Source organism: Pleurodeles waltl, chromosome 12 (assembly GCF_031143425.1).
Source record: "Pleurodeles waltl isolate 20211129_DDA chromosome 12, aPleWal1.hap1.20221129, whole genome shotgun sequence".
NCBI classification, from domain to species: Eukaryota; Metazoa; Chordata; class Amphibia; order Caudata; family Salamandridae; genus Pleurodeles; species Pleurodeles waltl.
The window spans coordinates 547,654,648-547,677,056 of NC_090451.1; the positions used below are offsets into that span (position 1 = coordinate 547,654,648).

Here is a 22,409-nt window from a genome sequence, read left to right on the forward strand (position 1 = left end):
GAATCTAGTGCACACTGTATGGTGACGTTGGAAATAAATAAAAAAATGTCCTACACTAGCTTAGCTCCTCTTCGCCGGTATTGTTCTGGGAGTGGCTCTTGCATGTCATTCCATTGGGCTTTATTATAGCTGGAAAGTAAGCCTACAGAATTAGCTATACAAGGTGGTTGGCTGCTTGAGTGGCAACATGTTTTTCTGCTGCTCTCCTTATCCATTGGAAGAGTATCCCCAGTGCCCTGAGAACTGGTCCTTTTTCTAGCAGAGTGAACCACCAAAGAATCAGGGGGAACTTGACCCTTGATGTAGGTAGTATCAAAGGGACAGTGCTTATATTTTTTGTCCACCCTTGGGTTATTACTGTGGACTTGAATGGTTGTTCAAATATTTTCCCTTTGTGCTTAAATATCCCTTTTAGCATGGGCAGAAACTGTACAGTCATATGAGACCTACTTAGGCCCATATTTATACTTTTTGGTGCAAACCTGCTTTGGGCTTGTGCGCCAAATTATGGTGCTACACTGTTTAGAGGCAATAAAATTGCCTGTAGGCAGTGTAGCGCCATTTTCTGGCACACAAGCCCCATTGACATGGCTCATGTCTTAGTAAAGACAGGAGCCATGCCCACCACCCCAATGGCCATGCCCAGGCGTTGAATGTCCCCTGGGCATGGCAACTGGGGCCAGCTCTGTGCAGGGGGCCCCAAGTCAGGGCCCTAAGCGGTGTTTGGCAAAAATAAAAAAACACTCACCCGGACTTACCTTTGATGGGTCCCCCATCCTTAGGTGACCTCCTGGTGTGGGTAGGGGAGGATGGGGGTGTCCATGGGGACAGGGAAGGGCACCTGTGGGCAATTTCCATGGTCTCTGACCATGGAAATCTGCCTACAGGTCCCCTTACGTCTGCCCAGACCCAGGCGTTAAATAATGGCGCTAAGCAAGCGTAGCACCATTATTTAGGGACCCCGTGCTGGATTTTAGCACAGTGGAATAAATATGGCGCAAAGGCCATATTGTCATTTTCTGGACGGTAACGCCTACCTTGCATCTCATTGAGATTGCAGACCAATTGCTTATCCTGCCTAAAGTACTTGGCATGGCACTTAGGACAGAAACTGAAAGGTGTCTTTTCTATCCCTCTGAGTTCGTGGAGTCATAGAAGGCGGGACACAGAAGGGAAATCGAAGTTGAACTGGGCCCGGGTGAGGGGATCGGGATCTTAGAAGAAAACCAGTAGGTATTCATTGTTATCAAGTTTTCCATCGCAGGGTAACTAACCGGGGCACTGTAAAGGCCTTGTGGCATGGATCGAAGCTTCAGTCACGGAGCTCCGGGTTTGACGTCTAACAAAGGAACCGATTACCTTGTGCAATACAGACTATAGGAGGAGTCACAATACCTTGTGATTTGAAAGACTTCTTTGAAGAAAAACAAGTTGTAAACGTTCAAGCCCAACACTAGATGGCAGGAGTATGCTAAGCATATGTATCTACAGCCAACACATGCTCCGAATATGACATTCTGTGGGAAGAGGCCTGCTACCCCTCAGAGACCTTTGTACCTGCATTTTCAGCCAATTAGGAGGGATTTTCTCAAAGTATCCTGCTTATTTAGTATAAAAGAAGCAGGATTCTGACAGTTCTCGTGTATTTTGATCTATGATTTGCTGGTACACCTATTGCAACTCAAAGGGAATGTTGAGTCACAAATCAGCCAGTGTGCAAAATGTTGACCACATGGTGCCAAAAATCACTTAGCCCACTTGTAAGAAATAATGGTGTATATAAAAGAGAATGTAATGAAGATGAACCATGCCTGAAAATACAAAGGGTAAATCTGTGATTATTTTAATCAGTTGGCTTCAGCGTCCTCATGTGTGCTCAGTGCAAAACCTAGGAGTCCTTTCAAAAGGACATGAACACTAAGCAAATGTAATTACAGAGGCCACAACATTTAACTCTTATTAAAGTCATTAGTCTGTGCCCTTTCCTCTTCATTTGAGGATCATGGAAATACTCCTGTTGGGACAGAAAGTCCTCTGCAAGTTTACAGATGTGGACTCCTGCCTTGTACTGGGGTGTCTGGATCCCTAAAGCTGATTTTTTTGTCAAAGGTAAACACAGATCATGCGTGTATGCCATGACACAGGCCTGTCTCAGGGAGTAAGTGCTACCCTCATAGTGGTGGAAGGGTTTAAGGAGTTAAGAAGCCCTAACATGGTGGTGGCAGCATACTGTGTAGTGATCATAGTAGTGAAAAACCTTTTTACCCTGTTATACTGGAGTACAGCCTTCAGTCTCACTCACCTTTTAAAAAAGTTTGGTTGCTGTGTGCTTAATTCATCCTTGGCCTACATCAGGTAGATGTGAAATGCTGTGCAGCGCAAGAGTAGTGACTCTGCGCTTTATGTATATGTGCGTGATTTGTGTATTGCTGCATTCCTGTGCTCTGGGTGGCATACACTGGAGGATGGTAGAAAGGGACACTTAAAAATGTTGCTCTTCGATTCAGGGAAGGAGGCTGGACAGATCTCAGGAAAGGAGATGGGGCTGATAAAGGAATCACAACAAGTAGGCCCGGAGCCTGGGATTACCATTTAATGCATATATCACTGTGGCTGATATCTAATTGTGAACTCTGATCACTCCCATGAATTGTGTTGTGGGTTAAACAGCTTCAAAGGCTTGCCTGCTACGACAGACATTCTTTCGGGAGGAAAGAAGAAAAAGAGAAGTATCCACTTCAAAAGAAGAAGAAGCCCATCATAAAACTTCAAAGATTTGGAACCCAAATCACATTTGGTGTCTGGAAAAGGACTATAAGTAGGGAAGAAAAGACCAGAAAATGTGTCTTCTGCCAAGCAGCCAGATGGACTGTGTGAAAACGGGAAAACTCTTCAAGACTTCTGCCTTTGACCCCAGAACTTGAGGCAAAGGCTTGCTAGTCTCCCTGCTAGGTGAGGGGCCATCACCCACAAAAAACAAGACCACCTTCCCTGGAGCCTGGAGCACTAGCGCCTGTCTGTTTGCAAAACCAGTGTGCCCTATGAGGAAGAGGAGAGCGTTGGAGGCAGTAAGGCCCATTTGGGAGTCCTGCTGAGAAGACTTGAGCAAGTTTTGAAGGAAGATATTTGCATTGATTGGGTCATTGCACTTGTGCAGAGTGTATTTGGGGACCCTCTGTATGACCAAAGAGGGCCACTGAGCCTTGTTTTAAGAGGTGTTTTCTAAGCCTGTATGGCTATGTTGCAGTGACCCAGTATACCAGAAGGAGCCAACTGTAAAGTTACTGCTGAAGGAGAGTTGAAACAGATAACCACTCTGGTGGAGGCATTTACACCAGAAGAGTCTGGGATTTACTGAGTATCTCAGCAATCACTTATGCCAGGAGGTGCTGCCGTTATCTACGTTGCCAAGAGGTTTGCACGGTCGTCGCCCAAGGAAAAGGCTGAGGCTGTGTTTGATGGGGCAAGCCCCACAGTGAGAGAAATGCCCCTGACAGGCCAGAGATGGCACCACACCCTCGCAGGGCTTCAGTCGGGAGCTGAGAAAGGATTTATCCCCTCTGTCCCCTGCTGGCAAAGGCTGACACTACATCTTCATGAGCTAGGAGCTACTCTGGTAACTGGAGAAGCCAGCAGCGCTGCTCATGAGGGAGAGTCTATGCTGCCACGGGGGCCATGTGCAGCACGAATACTCCAAGCAGGATTAGTACTCAAAGGTGCCAGCATTGAGGGCACCCACTGCACTGCAACACTGAACGTTCCCATGCTGCAAGAGAAGGTAAGATGTGAACTCAGCCTGTTGTTGTCGAGGGGCTCACTGCTAAAGCTGGAACAGCACCTTAGACACTTTTGATTAATTCCAGAAGAGTCCAATTGGAATTCTTCAGTATGGCCTAATAGTGAGCAGTAGACAGATGCGACCACCAGTGAATTGGGAATAACCCCAAAAACGTTACAAGGAAGAGGGTAAGACAGGGATTTGCCTAACAACTACTACATCCCCGAACTCAAGGGGACCTGTTATTGTTTTTGTGTATTGTTATTCCTTTGCGTGTGTATAGTTAGAAATAAAATACTTATTTTTATTTAAAAAATCTTTGACTGGGCATCCCACCAGGGAGCCTCTGGCTGGTCGTCTACAGCTACCACTGAGTCAAGTGTTGAAGGGATATCTAAGCCAGTAGGTCAGGATGCATAGTAGGTTGGGCCCTGGGACATTAGGGAGCATATTTATACCCTGTTTGCACAGAATTAGTGTCACTTTTTTGGCACTAATTCAGCGCAAACCTAACTCAATATTCATACTTTGCCGCTAGACCCGTCTAGCGCCAAAGATATGGAGTTAACTTCATTTTCTGGACGTGAAAACCTACCTTGCGTCAATGAGATGCAAGGTAGGCGTTCCCATCCAGAAAATGACGATATGGCCTTAACGCCATATTTATCCTCCCATGCCAAATTCAAGCACGGGGGAATGGGGACCTTAAATAATGACGCTAAGCTTGCTTAGCGCTATTATTAACGCCTGTATATGGGCAGGCGTTAGGGGACCTGTGTGCCTTTTTCCATGGTCAGAGACCATGGAAAGACCCTACAGGTGCCCTTCCCTGGCCCCAGGGACACCCCCACCCCCGCTCGGGGGACCTGACTTGGGGCCCCTGGCATGGCGCTGGCCCCAGTGGCTATGCCCAGGGGACATTCATCCCCTGGGCATGGCCATTGGGATGGTGGGCGTGGCTCCTGTCTTTACTAAGACAGGAGCCATGTCCATGGGGTTTGTTTGCCAGGAAATGGCATTACATTGCTTACAGGCATTTTTTTGCCTCTAAACAGTGGAGCGCCATAATTCTGCGCACAAGCTCCGGTTTCCCCTATGCCTCCCCCACCTGGTTAGCATCCTTTACATGGACACTAACAGGGCATTAGCACCGTCTAGCACCATTCCATAAATATGGTACCCGGCCGGCTTACAGGAATGGCAGTAGCCGGTGCTATACTTTTACATGCAAAACTGCGCTAACGCAATTTTGCATGTAAAAGTAAAAATATGGCCCCAGGAGTGAAAGGCCTCAACCTTGACGGTTAGGCCCAGTAGCCCCTACGTAACATTTGGCCCTCTGAAAGGTGTTCTGACAACCCCTTAAACTGGTACAGGAGCTCCAGCAAGTGCAGAATGCCCTCACGTCATGTTGAGGCACTCTTTTTGCTTTGAGCATATCAGTGGCAGTCTCTGCAATCGGCTTCTAGTGAGGTCTATATTCAATTCAGAATGGCCATTTTAAAGGCTCTAGATGGAACTGGGCATAGTTCCCCAACACTGATTGCCCATGTAAATTAACTTTATACGCTTCAATCCTTGTTAATTCTCCACAAAGTACTTTTATCTAAACCTGTCAGTTGAAACTACTTAGATCCTCGCACTCGCTGCTGTCCCTCGCATCTGCCGCTCCACGGCGGGTGGGAGATCCTTCTCCTTCCTGGCGGCCAAGACCTGGAACTCCCTCCCCACCAGCCTCAGGACCACCCAGGACCACTCCGCTTTCCGGAGACTCCTAAAAACCTGGCTGTTCGAGCAGCGATAACCCCCCTTTTTCCCCTAGCGCCTTGAGACCCGCACGGGTGAGTAGCGCGCTTTATAAATGTTAATGATTTGATTTGATTTGAGATGGGCCTTTAGTTTAACGTCCAGTGAGATACTGCTCCTACCTCAGATTACTGGTGTCTCGAGTCATCATTTGTTCAGGAAGTGTTAAAAGACAAACATTATGGCCCTCATTCTAACCCCGGCGGTGCCAGGGTCGGCGGGAGCACCGCCGACAGACCGGCGGTGCCCCGCAGGGCATTCTGACCGCAGCGGTTTGGCCGCGGTCAGAAAGGGTAAACCGGCGTTCTCCCGCCGGTTTACCGCTGCCCTTAGAATCCCCCATGGCGGCGCAGCTTGCTGCGCTGCCATGGGGGATTCTGACACCCCCTACCGCCATCCTGTTCCTGGCGGTTCGCCCGCCAGGAACAGGATGGCGGTAGGGGGTGCCGCGGGGCCCCTGGGGGCCCCTGCCGTGCCCATGCCAATGGCATGGGCACGGCAGGGGCCCCCGTAAGAGGGCCCCACAAAGTATTTCAGTGTCTGCCTAGCAGACACTGAAATACGCGACGGGTGCAACTGCACCCGTCGCACCTTCCCACACCGCCGGCTCAATTCTGAGCCGGCATCTTAGTGGGAAGGTTGATTTGCCCTGGGCTGGCGGGCGGCCTTTTGGCGGCCGCCCGCCAGCCCAGGGCAAATCCCAAAATACCCTCAGCGGTCTTTCGACCGCGGAGCGGTATTTTGGTGGGGGAACTTCGGCGGGCGGCCTCCGCCGCCCGCCGCAGTTAGAATCACCCCCTATGTGCTTATCATTTTATGGATATTTTCCCCCGACCTTTTCACTTATCATATGACATAGTGCAACTGTTTCTCAATGTAATATATTGTAAGCACCGAAATGGGGCTGTCCTTCTAAACAAATAACTAAATAGTCCTGTTTCTGTATTAAATGATGATCCTGACCGCGTTGTCTCTGGGTGTGATAGCATTGGGTATGGTTCCTGGAAATTCATACTTTCAGCTCTTCAAGAAAACATCTATAAATCTGTGAAATCTTTATCAAATACACAAAAAATATCATAGACATATTCATAGAAGACTATTTGTGATGAGTACTGTGTGGCTCTGGAGTTGGCCACAGTGCTACAGAGCTACCCAACTCTAAGTAGGCCACTTTCAATTAAAGCAGAAAAACAAATAGATCTATTTTATACACCCACCTACCACTGAGGTCCTGAAAATACACATTATCTGGCGATACATTTATTTTGTCGAGCTTAACAGACCAAATTCAGAGGAACATCCTACATAGCATAGTTGTGCTGCAATAGCAAGTAGGTGTGTTCAAAGCTTGTAGTATTATTGTGACTAAACACAGAACTTCTGTTTACTTAGCCATCTGTTGTACACACACACACACACACACACTTTATGAGCAACTGCTAAAAATAAAGTACCTACATTTACGAAGAGTAACCTTTATATTATGTATTCGCACAGGTCTATAGATACAAGAGAATGTCTCAAAGTCATCCAGGTAGATAGAATCCTCACCCTTTTGCTGTCAGTCAGTTTTCCCCCTCCCCCACACCCAGGCTTTCGCGTCACTAATCTAGGCCATCACTGTTACCATAGTCTCCCTGCAGGATCTCATTGATGATGCTCAATGATCTATTATTAAAAACAATGTTCAGATGCTCAACCTCTTCTAGCTCAATAACATGGACTTTTTCCTTTTGTTGTTTATGCCAGCGCTTGCACAGGCTCAGACTCCGTGTGTGCACTGTATCATCCCCATCAGCATATGTAATATCTATAGGATTTCCTGGTGGGAAGTCCTCACCATATGTATAAGTCTCTGGTGTTGGGATCCCAGTGCCGTAGATGCAAAAGACTTCAACACCAGGAGGGGGTAGATCTTTGAGTATGCCTTTGGTGTCCTCCCACATGTACCAGCCATCTTCAAAATCAATATCTTGGAAAAAACGTTTGTAGTCAGCATAGGTGTAGTTGTAGGAAGGCATAGACACAAACACATGGCTCTCTGGCCAGGCCAGGTTGCTTGGGATCATCCAGGGGTTGGTTGTGGTCATGCGCTGCTCTTCACGAATCTTGATGTTGGAGACCATTGGGATCCCTTGGTTATCTCCTAAAAGACAAAAGTAGATATTATTTGAAAGATTTTTCTTTTTTGTGGTAAAAAAATCGCTTTTCTTTTTTTTATTCTTTATTTATCATTTTCAAAAAATACAGAGCAATGCAAGTGTAGCGAATCAATTCCACATACATATATAATAATCATTGGTCCATAATACAATAAATCATAAAGTCGTGAAAGCATGTGGACAGTCTGGAAGCATGAAACATGACAGTGAATAACAGGGGCTCTAACAGGATTATGTCATGCCAGATTTCCAGAATGCTTTCAATGTAATTAATTTCCCATTTATATGATTTTGAGATTAGGCTCACGTCGATAATTTTAAAATCTGGCGTGAATGTGGAGAGCATGAACCTACATTAACGACCCTTATTCTAACACAGCGTATTTCAAAGGGTTTTAAACATAGCCTTCAAAAACCTAGATATGTGATCATCTTGATTATTAACTACGTTAAAGCAAGAGATAAATTCCCTAAAAGAAAATCTACTAATTTGAAAACAAGTGAATATCAGGTTCTACAGCAGAACCCTAGGCTTAGCACTGGTAGCTAAGGTGCTAAGCAGTAGACTTTTCTTAGAGAAAATCTGAGTAAAATATTTAAGCAGCAGCAAAACAGCATTAAAGTCAAGAAAGTAGAAAATCAAAGTGATCAAAGTGATACACGTGGACTAAGGGGGATCCAGGAATATGAATATTTAATGAAAATATTTAGGAGGGCCTATAAGAAAGAATAGGAATGCAAATGTCAATGTTAATCTGAGGGGTTTGTGTGGCTGGAATTTATGTACCTTACATGCCAACCTCAATGAAGCATGGGTCGAGTAAAACATGAAGGTTGAGCTTGTCTGTGGGTAGCAAGGTGTTCTTGAGGTGGTGCATGCTGAATTGGGGGTTCTTTTGCATTCTCAGGTTTAGCGACAAATGTTCAAAGTGGGACCACTTTACATTTATAGCCGCAGAGGCCATTTCACTGAAAGAATCACTTGTCTGCCTTTTCCTGCTGATTTCATCCTCCAAAAATTGGTGCCTAGCTGAAGTTCTCATTGGTGGTTGGATCAGGAGCAGGTCTTGAGGTCTTGGTCTACCAGAGCTAAGGGTGACCCCTTCTAGTAGCCATGATGCCACTGGCACAAGACAGCGCCAAAGCAGATAGTGCCTGCCAAAAAAAAGCCTCTCTCAGAGGAAATGGATAGCCACCATCTTGGATTTAAAAGCTATATCCCTTGAACCCTCACTAGAAGATCTGGGAAAGAAGATTGATTCTGGTAAAAGAGACCTCAGAGGTGCCTCCTAGCCACTATGTCCCCAGGACAAGAGCACAGATGCAGGAGATTAAACTGACAGGTCGAATGCTGCCAGGTAGGTGTCCAAGATTAACACTGCGGTCCACAGGCGTTCCCTGCACCTCTTCTGCCCTCAGTGCGCCCTGCCTGCTTGCAAGCCCCATGGTAATTGGCATCAGGTGAGGCAGTAGCACAACAGTATGCCCCGTCCTCGAGGGCCCGGGGTTACCAACAAACAAAGAAAATAATTGTTGGACCAGATCTGGAGGATGAAGAGAGTCTTCCCAAGACCTTTCACTAGGAGGGTGCCCTTTCCACTGAATCAATAATTTCAGTTTCTTTCAAAAGAATCAAGAATCACTAATTTCTTGAATCTCATATTCAGGAACATCATTCACCAAAACATGGGGAGTCAGGAAAAAATGACAATGGTGAGGATCCACCCGATAAGGTTTCATTTGGGACAAGGGAAATGTAGGATGGATCTTCCAGTGCAAAGGCAGATCCTGAAGGCTAGAGAATTAATGAGCTGGACAGTCTTAAAAGGGTCATAGCGTTAGGCTGAGGACAAAGCAACCTTAATTTGAAGGGATTTGCAAAATGATTTCCAAAAACGGGACACAAACTGAAGGCCTCCGCCAGGTACAATAACCTGAGAGAGCCCATAGAGATAAAAAAAATCCTCAGAAAGATTTGTCTCATGTCTTTTGTGAAAAGTAATTTCTTTAAGGATGTAAAATGAGACATCTTAAATAAGGAGTCAATTGTTACCATAATAACTTGATTACGCTGAAAAGCTAAGGATGGTAATGCTACAGTAAAGTCAGTAGATATTGTATGCCAGGGTCGGGCGGTACTGGAAGGAGATGAAGAAGCCCAGAGGGTTATAAGTGAGAAGCCTTATTTAAAGCGCAAGTAGGGCAGGAAAGGACATAGAGATCAGTGTCTTCTTGAATTGAAGGCTGCCAAAATGAGGGGAGTGTGAGTGGAATAGGAGTTCTAAAGTTGCCCTGGCTCCTCTGTGGTCTTAAGCTGCAGAATTGTGGCACATCTTAAAGACTTCCCCTCTTAATGCTTTGGATAGTATAAATAAAGACCTCTCTTCATACAGCAGGTCTCCTTGTTTATTTATTTGTCCTTGAAGTGTTTTCCACTCCTCTTTGGCATAATCAGCTTGCACCTTTTTGAGAAATGATTGGGTAGCTCCAATTATTCGTTGAGGAGGGAGTATGTTCTGACCAAAAGATGCTGGAGATTCGGGATATCCACATGATTAGCCATCAGCAAAGATGTTTCTAGTGCGGGGATATATGTAATAAAAAAGTTGTACTGATTAAAAAAATAAGCCCAACGAGCCTGTCAACTATTTTTGCATTGTAGATTTTTAAAACATTGAAGATTACGATGGTCTGTTTGGATTTCGAAAGGTTCACTGGCTCCCATTAAAAACTGTCTCCACTCCAAACAGGCCTTTGTCATTGCAAGGAGCTCCCTTTGTAGAGCTCAGTAATTTCTCTCTGAGTCAGATAGAATAGGAGATAGATAAAATATTGGGTGTTCCAATCCATTATCTTCTTGAGTCTGTAAGAGAACAGCCCCTACAGCCAGGTCAGAAGCATCCGTCTCCAAAATGAATCTTTTTCTTGGATCCAGATGTTGAAGGATTGGAGCTTGCGTGAAGGCTTGTTTTAGTGTGAAGAAGGCTTCATCAGTTTGAGTGTCCCAGTGAAAACCATGACATAGCATGTCCTTCTTTAGGATTCAGGTCATATCCCTTGAAAGTTGAGCAAAGTCTCTGATTAACTGCAGATGAAAATTGGCAAACCCAAGGAAGAATTAAGGCCCTCATTATGATTTTGGTGGTCTTACTAAAAGACCGCAGAAGCCGGGGGTGCTACTATACCATCAGTGCTGGCGGTATATGTGGCTCCCTATTATGACTTTTCCACTGGGCCAGCGGACGGAAGCAGTGTTTCCTTCTGCTTGCCCGGCGGAAAAGTCACATCAACATTGCCGTCGGCTCAAATGCACAATGGGGCTGTGCATGGGGGCCCCTGCACTGCCCATGCCAAATGCATGGGCAGTGCAGGGGCCCCCAAGGGCACCCGAGTCCCCCTTACCGCCAGCCCATGGACAGGCCGGCGGTTGGGGATTATGACTCCTTGGTGGAATCCTGGTGGTCAGTTAGAGGGGCCGGCGGTATGGTCATGGCTAATGCGCCACGGTCAAAATTCACTGCCGGTACACCGCCAGCCTGTTGGGCGTGTTACCGCCAGTGTACCGCCGGCCGCCAGGGCCGTAATGAGGCCCTAAGTCTCCTTTCCATTGGAAAGGGGGGGCTAGATTAGGGTGTCTGAAACTTTGTTCTGACCCATGGAAACCATGTGCCATTTAAACGAAAGCTTAACTATTCCATTTCTAGTTGATCATATTTTTCCAGCTTACAGAATAACTGATTTTAGCATAGTGTGAGTTATACTTGACTGGCATGTTTGTGGGTCTTTGGAATATACCAAGATGTCTTCAAGATAGACCACAACAAATTGATTTGCATGTCAGAGAAAATGGATCCATAAAATACTAGAATACAGCAGGAACATTACTTAACCAAAAGGGTATTACCCAACACTCAAAGTGGTCTATGGGAGTACTAAATGTTTCCATTCATCTCCCTCCTTGATGTGCAACAGATGGTAGGCCCCACAAAGATCTATTTAATAAAGATTTTAGCACTCCTGAGGGCTTCTAAGATAACCTTGGTAAAGGATGCCAATCTTTGATGGTGATCTTATTTAATCCTGTAACGTCTATGCAGGGTCTGAGTTTGTTCGATTTCATAGGAACAAAGAACATAGAAGCCTATGCAGGAGAGAAAGATCAGGTGATTAGTGCATTCTGTAAGTTCTCATTCAAATATAGCTTGAGATCTTCTCTCAGACTCCAAGAGAGAATATATTCTTCCAAAAGGAACCACTGATCCAGGTTCTAAGGGAATTACACCATCAAACTATCAATGTGAAGGTAAGAGAAGTTATTAGGTTTCACAAACATATCAGAAAAATATTGAAATTGCTCTGGTATGGCCTGTAGTAAATTGATTGAGCCAGGATTTTCCGTAGGAGCCATAACCATCTCCTTGGGGTCCATAATCCTATGAAGAAAACCAAAAGTGGCCACAAAACTGAGAGGGCAGGGATATCGTTTTTGTTTCCTAGTTGATGCACAGATTATGGAGGGACAACCATAGCACCCCCAAGATGATTATTTGGTTTGGGGTGGCAGGGAGATCAAAAAAAGCATTTTCATGGTGTTTTCCAGAAGCTAGCTTTAATGGAGTTGTCATTTCCTCAACTGGTCCGGAAACAAAACGTGTACCATTGACAGTCTGAACCTGCTCAGGAATCTTCTGAGTAATTCAGGGAACACTCTTTTCTTGAGCCCAATTTTCATCCAAATAAAGACCACTTTCTCTGCTATCTAGAAGTTCTGGTATTTCCTCCTTTCTTGCATTTGGGGCTTCCAATAGGATTGGTAAAATGAAGAGAGAGACTCGAGACTCTTCAAAAGCTTAGATGAATGAGATGAGACACTAACTTCCTTTGCCCTTTCACAAAGAATGGGATCTGATGTTTCCAGAAGGCTGGGATGGGTGAACAGGACAGGCTTGAACTAGATGTTCAGTTGATCCACAATACATGCAAACTCCATATTTACAGAAATGTTTTCTCTCTGCCTCAGATAGTGTCCCACGTGCCACAACAATTTGCATTGGCTCTGCACCAGAAGGAGCAACCAGCTCTTTAGGAGAGGATTCTACTTTACAAACTGGTAACCAGTACTTTCAAATGAGGAGGAGGAGCGGGCCCTTGTTCTTTCGGATCTGCCTTCCCGAAGTTGATGTTCGATTGCTAGGCAACACAAAAGGATGATGGACCGAGTGCTGAACAATGCAAACACTCTCCCCCAGTCACTGCCAGCAATAAAGCTTGTCTCCCTTTGCCACCTGTACTCTGGTGACCTAGACATTGTCCCTAACAATCTGGTAACATTAGGAGTGGCCAGGAGGAAGATACATATAATTATTACAAGTCTGGAGACCTCCAGGGTAGTGGGATAATGTGCTGGTAGTACTCAAAAATGACGTGACATCAGTGGGCAAGATTTCCTGGTTTGTCTGGCTCAGGCCTTTTTGCATAAGAAAGGAAGCTTTAGTGGGGTGGCATACAGAAGATCCCTGCTCAACTGCAGCCTTGCCCTGCTGGAGAATTTCTGAGCTCTAAATAAAACACACACACACACACACACACACACACATACACACACACACACACACACACACACACACACACCTAAGTGTAAATGCAGAGAGACAGAGAAGGGTTATAGGGGGTTATGGGACCCCAGTGACAAGACAACTTCACCAACTGCGATATTTAGGTTAACCCTACTCAAATCTTTTGGCAACAGATTTCGATGATTAAGTTGGACCTAAAATACAACAGTGCCATCTTCAAGTGACCCTTCTTGGACACAGTACCTTCCATTGCCACATAGGAGGAATCTGGGCCCCAGAAAGTGACCAAGGGCCTGATTTAGAGTTTGGTGGTCAGGTACTCCACCACAACCACGGCGGAGTACCCTGTCCACCAAACTAATGTAGCACTCCTTTTATTTAGAGTCAGGCGGACCATTGTGTTTCTACAGGTGGAAAGCCTACACCAGTAGTCTGATGGATTTGGTGTGGTTTGTGTACATCAGACCATCCGTCCTATTGAAAGAGGATTGTCTGATGTTTTTTTTCTCTTTGGGGCCACCAGGGAAAGCCTGTTGGCCCTGAACAGAAAAAATAAAAATGACCTCCAAAGTCTGGGAGAAAACTCTCAAGAAGTTCAGATCATTCATATTTTGCTTTTCAAAAGCAAACTCCTTCTTTGAACACTTTAAGTGCCTTCAGAGAAGCAGCTGGCAGAAAAATAATGTCCACAGGGAAAGTGGAGATTTCTAAATGTGGTGGATGGCGATACAAGCCAATGACCTCCCCCACTTTAATGGATTACGGGCCACCAGAGGGCAGAAGAAGTGCAGGGAACACTGGCGGGCCACTGCATTCCTTTTAGACACTTAACTGGCAGTGGTCAGTCTGCCGGTATAATCCACTGAGTCTTGTCCTGGGGAGGTAGTAGCTAGGAGGCTCCTCTGGGGTCTCCATTACCAGAATCAATCTTCTCAGAATCGTCTAGTGAGGGTTCATAGAATAAAGCTTTCCAATCGAAGATGGCATCCTCACTTAGATCATCACTGGTTTCCCAATCCATCATGGCCCCAATCCTTATGATGTCATTTCCTGTGGTGAGGGGTATAAAAGGAATTCAGAAATCTTTTCCTTGTGTTGCTGCGCTCTGGCACTCTTGTCGTAGCCTCTTCGCTCCCAACTTGTTTTCAGTTAGTCCTGGTTCCTGTTTGGTAGTCCTCTCCCTGGTATTCCTGCATGCTTGTCAGCCTGCTTCTTGTTGCTGGCCTGTTCCCTGGACTCCTTGCCTGCTCCTGGAACCTATCGCCCACTCCTGATCTTACCTGCCATCCTTGGAGGTTTTTTGTCCACTTGTGTTTTTTTCCCTGACTATTTCTGGTAAGCACTATCTGCTTTGGCACTGTCTTGTGCTAGCGGCATCACGACTACTAGAAGGGGTGGCCCTTACCTATGGCAGACCAAGACCATCAAGACCTTGACCTCCAGATCCAGCCACCACCAATTAACTTCAGCTAGGCACCAATCTTCAGAGGGCGACAGTTTGTGACACCCAGAATTCGAGCTCGGACCTGGGGAGACAGATCAAGCCCAGGACATGGCTCCTATAGATCAAGCCAATCAAGTTCAAGCCTTGCTTCAGACTGACCAGCAAATGACACAAGAATTGCAACAGTTATGTGTGGAAAATCTCACTCCACAACAATCTCTAGTTGCTAGGGCTTCAAGTGTTCCAATAGTTTCATCATCAACTCCATGTTTTCTGGATAAGCAAACAAGCTGGAGGAATTTAACTGACGCCCCAATAGTTTTCTTTGCCTTACTTCCAACACAATTTAGTCAGAATAGAACCAAGGTCGAATTCCTCATTAGTGTCCTGTCTGGACCACCCCTGGCTTGGGTGGTCCCAATAGTAGCTTCAAGAGATCCATGTCTTTCCAACTATTCAACCTTCTTGACAGCATTCAGACATTTGTTTGAAAGACTAGATTTGGCTTTTTCAGTGGAGAAGGCCCTCAGCCAAAACATCTTGGCTAACATTACCTGTTTCATCAGTTGGCAGGAGAGACCACATGGATTGAACAAACTCTTGTCACACTGTTTTGCAGAGGTCTTAAAGAAGAAATAAAACTACAACTCAACCATTTAGCCCGTGCTGAGACTATTTCCATTTGAATGGATCAGATCCTAGCAATCGAACAACATCACAAAACAAAATAAAATGATGGATGGAGTGTTGAAACTTTTCAAACACTCACCCCCAGTCACAGATGTGGGTTTAATCCATCGTTATTTTGCTCGACACGTCACCCCAATTTGGACCCAGCCATTTGCAATTCAGTCTTGACCCTGTCCCGTATGGGAACAGTCCAGCCCGAACTGCTGGGCCAGGTCCTCCGTGGACAGGAAACAACCATCCTGGGACCGTTTTCAGAGTATCATCCTTCATCAGCCAGGCTAGCTTGAATCCAGGAGCACAGCAAGCAAGGGACCCACGTCCGGCCATACCCCTGCCACTTGCACACAAAGCAACATCACAAAACAAAATAAAATGATGGATGGAGTGTTGAAACCTTTCAAACACTCACCCCGTCACAGATCTGGGTTTAATCCATCGTTATTTTGCTCGCCACGTCACCCTAGTTTGAACCCACCCATATGCAAATCAGTCTTGACCCTGTTCCTTATGGGAACAGTCCAGCCTGAACTGCTGGGTCAGGTCCTCCCTGGACAGGAAACAAGCATCCTGAGACCACTTTCAGGGTATCACCCTTCATCAGCCAGGCTAGCTTGAATCTAGTGATGCAGCAAACAAGGAACCCACGTCTGGGCTTACCTCTGCCACTTAAGGCGTACAAAGCAACATCACAAGACAAAATTAAATGATGGATGGAGTGCAGCATGGCCACAGCTGGATTTCCGCCATCCTTCTGGCGGAAATCAGGCTGTGGGCATAATCAGGTGGACGGCTTGTAGCCGTGGCGACGGTCTTTTAGCAGTTGTCAATGCGGTGGTAGGCGGTTTTTACCGCCGGGGTCAAAATGAGCCCCTATATTTTTGAGGGTTTCAAAGATGACATAAGGCAAACTCTCTGAGCTCTTTCTGACAATTTTTGAGATGCTCCTTTGAAATAAGACTTTCCATTTTCCTATCAGTGGAAATTATATGCAGATTGATTCTGCGTTGAGGACCTCCTGGGCTGACAAGAGACAGCCAGGCTAGAAGAAGGCCAGCAACAAAAGCAGATTTACATTAGAGCCATGCTCTATTATAAAATGTATACTGCTACAAGAAAACCAGAACAGCTCATGTTCTAGGAATGTTAATAAAATCCTTTACTTCAGTTTTGTGAAATTCCTCTATTTACTGACCAGCAGCACTACATTAAAATGTGTTTCTACTACATTGTGACAGCCACTGAACTTGTGCATTTTTTTACAGTGCAGCTTAGCACTCTTTAGGAACGTGGACGCTGATCAGAATGGTGTAATCTGGAGATGACAGCTGTACTTCAGCACATCTGAAAGAAGCATTGGCAAAGTCAATACCTTTCGCCTATACAAGAGCTACTGGCTTTGCCATGTTGTAAACCAATGGGCTGCTGTTCAGCATGGCTAAAAGTTAGTTGCATGGAGTGTCAGAGTGGAGTGGGGAAGTAGAGTGTTGTAGAGTGGGACTGGCATGGGGTGCATTGAATTGGATTGATTTGGCATGGATTGGATTGGAGTAGGACAGGTAGGATGAATTGGATTGGAGTGCTGTGGACTGAACTGGGATTGGGGCTGGTATTGGAGTAGAGAGGGGTGAATTTGAGTGGAGTGGAGTGGATTGAAACAGGGTGAGGTGGATTGGAGTAGGGTGGAATGGAAGTGGTGGGTTGGATTTGACTGGGGTCGATTGAATTGGGTTGGATTGGATTGTGTGTGGTGGATTGGAGTCAGATGGAATAGAGTGGGGTGGATTGAATTGAGGTGGATTGGATTGGTGTGGGGTGAATTAGATTGGTGTGGGCTGAATTTAATCAAGTGGAGTGGACTGGGTTGGGATGGACCATAGTCGGGTGGATCATATTGGGGTGGAGTGGATTGGATTGGAGTGGGGTGGATTAGGGTGGGGTAAAATGGGTTAATGTGGGGTGGGGTGGATTAGTGGGATGGGGTGTATTAGGGTGGGATAGGGTGGTTTTGGATGGTGGTGCATTGGATTGGATCGGGGTGGAAACAAGTGAATAGAGGTGGAGTGGGATCAGGTGGTTTGGAATGGGGTGGGGTGGATTGTGGTGGGGTGGATTGGAGTGTGTTACTTAGATTAGAGTGGGTTGGGTTGGACTGGTGTGGGTGGATTGAATTGGCTGCAGTAGATTGACTGGAAAGCGGTGGACTAGATTGGACTGGGGTAGATTAAGGTGGTTTGGAGTGGAGTGGATTGGGCAGGAGTAGGGTGGATTCATGTGGACTGGATTAGACTGGAGTAGGGTGGATAGTATTGGGTGGGATGGATTAGGCTGGTGTTGGTGGATTGGATTGGAATGAGGTGGATTGGGTAGCAGTGGACTTGATTGGAGTAGGGTGGGTTGAAATAGAGTGGGTTGGGATGGATTGGAGTGGGGTGGGATGGATTGGAGTGTGTTAGACTGGTGTGAGTGGAATGGATAAGAGTGAGATGGATTGGTCAGCGGTGGACTTGATTGGAGTGGTGTGGGCTGGGGTGGATTGGAGTGAGGTGGTTTGGATTGGAGTAGATTGGGATGGATTGGAGTGTGTTGGACTGGAGTGGGGTTGACTGGGCAGGAGAGGGGTGGATTGGACTGGACTGTGTGGATTGGACTGGGATGGATTGGGGTTGGGTGGATTTGACTAGGGGGAGGTGTATGAAATTGGGGTGGGGTAGATCGGACTGGGCTGGATTGGGGTGGATTGGATTAGTGTGGGGTGGACTGGATTGTAGTGAGGTGGATTGTGGTGGACTGAAATGGGGTGAATTTGTATAGGGAGGGGTTGATTGGATTGGGGTGAGGTGGATCGTATTGGACTAGGACGAATTGAAGTGGAGCATATTGTTTTGGATTCGAGTGGGTTGTTTGGGATTGGAGTGGGGCAGGGTTTAGTGGGGCAGGTCGTTTTGGATTAAATTGGGGCAGATTGGAGTGGGGAAGTTACTTTTGGATTGAAGTGGGACAGATTGTTTTGGATTGGAGTGGGGCAGATTGTTTTGGATTGGAGTGGGCTGATTGGAGTGGGGTGGATTGTTTTGGTGTGGAATGGGGTGTATTGTAATAGGGTGAATTGGAGTGGGTAGATTTGGTTTGAATGGGGTGGATTGAGTTGGTGTGGGGGATTGGATGAGATGGGAGTGGGGTGGATTGGAGTGGGGTGAATTGGGATGGAGTGGGGTGGATTGGGGTGAAATGGATTAGACTGGAGTGGGGCATATTGTTTTGGACTGGAGTGGAGCATATTGGGATGGGGCGGGTGGGAGTGGGACAGATTGGAGTAGAGCTGATTGGAGTGGGACAGATTCTTCTAGATTGGAGAGGGGTGGATTGGAGTGGGGCAGATTGTTTTGGACTGGAGTGGGGCCAGATTTGAATGGGATAGATTATTTTGGATTGGAGTGGGGCAGATTGTTTTGGACTGGTGTGGGGCGAATTGGAGTGGGGCAGATTAGATTGGGGTGGGTTGCGATGACTGGAGTGGGGTGGGTTTGGAGTGGATTGGACTGCGGTGAGTTGTCTGGATTGGTATAGGGTGGGGTGGGGTGGATTGGGTGGATTGTAGTGGGGCAGATTGGAGTGTGGTTAACTGGGGTGTACTGCACAATTATGTGTTAAAGCATAATTTCAGAAATTAGACATAAAAAATAAACAATGTCGCTTTGCAGTATTTGGAACAAGGTAATCGTCATCTTTTGACAACAGTACCCACGAGCAAAAACTAAATAAAACAAGAGTGCAAAGTGAGAAAAGATAACTTGGCAAAATAAAAGAAAGTCAGGTATAAAAAATAAAACTTGCAATTTTGTTGTTTTACTGTACACAACAGAGTCTCGCAACCAAGATGTGTGCTCTAGAGCATGCATTTGCAGACTCAACCATAAAAAAGATATGAAAGAGTATGCGCATCCCTTTTTAACAGGACAGCAGGGGTGATTTTTTTCTAAATCTTTAATGTAGACGTTTGCAAGCAGAGTTGCAACGTACACAACTTTTAATCAACTGAACCAAATGTTGAAGTAATTTATTGACTTTTTGGCAAACTTAAAAAAACCTACACTCCTGATATCTGTTGTTTTCTAATTATCAAAATGTTCAACTCTACTATAACATCAGCATTGTGTTCAATGCAAAGACATCCTTTTCATATTTCTAGATATGCGTTGGGCATAGGTATGATTATGTTAATATGAGGTATATACCGCAAAATATTATGACGTTTTCTTTTATGGTTATGAATAGTGTTTTCACTGATTGAATTATTTACATTAATCATAGACTGTGGAATACAATTCACTTCTATGTGTTTATATATACACACACACACACACACACACATACATATATACACATATACCGCCACTAGGTAGTTTAGTTATTACCATGTTTCCATAGAAAAATAATTTTTTGACTTGCCTGTATCTTTGGCATCATTTGACGATTCTTCAAGAGAGTTTCCCAAATGTGCCAGTGATTCTTGTTGTGCATGGAAAGTTTTAGGATGATCCATCAAGCAGGAGACAAGAAAAAGGGGGAATCAAAAAAGTTGTGCTTCCCATGGTAATTCCCACAGGACATTTAGGCACATCTACAGCCTGAACCACTGGACAGAATTACACCAAACCTGGCAGAAAGTTAGCTGTTGGCATGCAGATCATGCTTTCGCCTATTTGGTATAAATTTGTTCAATCCAACTTTGTGTATCTCTGGCTGCAGTGACTTTGAGATTATTCTGCAAATTTTTGTGAATACTCGTGCTATAAGAAGCTCTGTAATTGGCTGACCGCAACCTGACTAGAAAGTTGCGGCTGCTTTATTTCACAGGGCATGGTCCCCGAAGGTGAAAATAAATCCAAATTGAAAGTGGCATAAGGGGTAAGGGTGAAAGGCCCCTGACCCCAGGGGTGTGATATAGGTGTGTTTTAGGGAAGATATTGAGTGCTATCACCAGTAGTGGGCTATTGGGACCCAGGAGGCAGCCCGAGCACCTGAGACATTTATTTGACACTATAAAGTGTGTCACCCATCCCCGCTGCGTGGGATGATATTGAGTGCTATAATCAGGGGGAGACTACAGTGCCCAGCACTCTCGGGTCCCACGAGGTGGCCCTAGCATCAGTAACATTTGTTTGGAGCTATAAAGTGCGTCACTCCTCCCTGCTGCGTGGGACAACATTGAGTGCTATCATGAGTGGTGGGCTACAGTGCCCGCGATTCTTGGGTCCCAAGAGTCGGCCCGAGCACCGAAGACATTTGTTTGGCGCTATAAAATGCATCTCTCCTCCACACTGCGCGGGAAGATGAGTGGTATCATTAGGGGGTGTGAGAAAGTAGCCTCTTTCTAGCCTTGTTACCCCCACTTTTGGCCTGTTTGTGAGTGTATGTCAGGGTGTTTTCACTGTCTCACTGGGATCCTGCTAGCCAGGGCCCAGTGCTCATAGTGAAAACCCTATGTTTTCAGTATGTTTGTTATGTGTCACTGGGACCCTGCTAGCCAGGACCCCAGTGCTCATAAGTTTGTGACCTATAGGTATGTGTTCCCTGTGTGATGCCTAACTGTCTCACTCAGGCTCTGCTAATCAGAACCTCAGTGGTTATGCTCTCTCATTTCTTTCAAATTGTCACTAACAGGCTAGTGACCAATTTTAACAATTTACATTGGCATACTGGAACACCCTTATAATTCCCTAGTATATGGTACTGAGGTACCCAGGGTATTGGGGTTCTAGGAGATCCCTATGGGCTGCAGCATTTCTTTTGCCACCTATAGGGAGCTCTGACAATTCTTACACAGGCCTGCCACTGCAGCCTGAGTGAAATAACGTCCACGTTATTTCACAGCCATTTTACACTGCACTTAAGTAACTTATAAGTCACCTATATGTCTAACCTTTAACTGGTAAAGGTTGGGTGCTAAGTTACTTAGTGTGTGGGCACCCTGGCACTAGCCAAGGTGCCCCCACATTGTTCAGGGCCAATTCCACGGACTTTGTGAGTGCGGGGACACCATTACACGCGTGCACTACATATAGGTCACTACCTATATGTAGCTTCACAATGGTAACTCCGAATATGGCCATGTAGCATGTCTATGATCATGGAATTGCCCCCTCTATGCCATCCTGGCATAGTTGGCACAATCCCATGATCCCACAGGTCTGTAGCTCAGACCTGGGTACTGCCAAACTGCCTTTCCCGGGGTTTCACTGCAGCTGCTGCCAACCCCTCAGACAGGTTTCTGCCCTCCTGGGGTCCAGCCAGGCTTGGCCCAGGAAGGCAGAACAAAGGACTTCCTCAGAGAGAGGGCGTTACACCCTCTCCCTTTGGAAAATGGTGTTAGGGCTGGGGAGGAGTAGCCTCCCCCAGCCTCTGGAAATGCTTTCATGGGCACAGATGGTGCCCATTTCTGCATAAGCCAGTCTACACCGGTTCAGGGACCCCTCAGCCCTGCTCTGGCGCGAAACTGGACAAAGGAAAGGGGAGTGACCACTCCCCTGACCAGCACCTCCCCTGGGAGGTGCCCAGAGCTCCTCCAGTGTGCTCCAGACCTCTGCCATCTTGGAAACAGAGGTGCTGCTGGCACACTGGACTGCTCTGAGTGGCCAGGGCCAACAGGTGACGTCAGAGACTCCTTCTGATAGGCTCCTTCAGGTGTTGCTAGCCTATCTTCTCTCCTAAGTAGCCAAACCCTCTTTTCTGGCTATTTAGGGTCTCTGCTTTGGGGATTTCCTTAGATAACGAATGCAAGAACTCATCCGAGTTCCTCTGCATCTCTCTCTTCACCTTCTGCCAAGGAATCGACTGCTGACCGCGCTGGAAGCCTGCAAAACTGCAACACAGTAGCAAAGACGACTACTGCAACTCTGTAACGCTGATCCTGGCGCCTTCTCGACTGCTTTCCTGGTGGTGCATGCTGT

General features: G+C 46.1%; 1 protein-coding gene across 3 annotated transcripts in view; it reads right to left on the reverse strand.

The window, feature by feature from the left end:
* Positions 1 to 6,364: 6,364 nt before the first annotated feature.
* Positions 6,365 to 22,409, reverse strand: part of LCAT (lecithin-cholesterol acyltransferase) — a 499,529-nt gene continuing 483,484 nt past the window's right edge. For 2 of the 3 annotated variants that reach the window (XM_069217600.1, XM_069217602.1), the window contains exon 6: positions 6,365 to 7,733. In XM_069217600.1, the coding sequence (XP_069073701.1) occupies positions 7,192 to 7,733 (542 nt within the window). In that variant the 3' untranslated portion in view covers positions 6,365 to 7,191. The remainder of the gene's footprint in view (positions 7,734 to 22,409) is intronic. The other variant, XM_069217599.1, reaches the window with a different exon arrangement.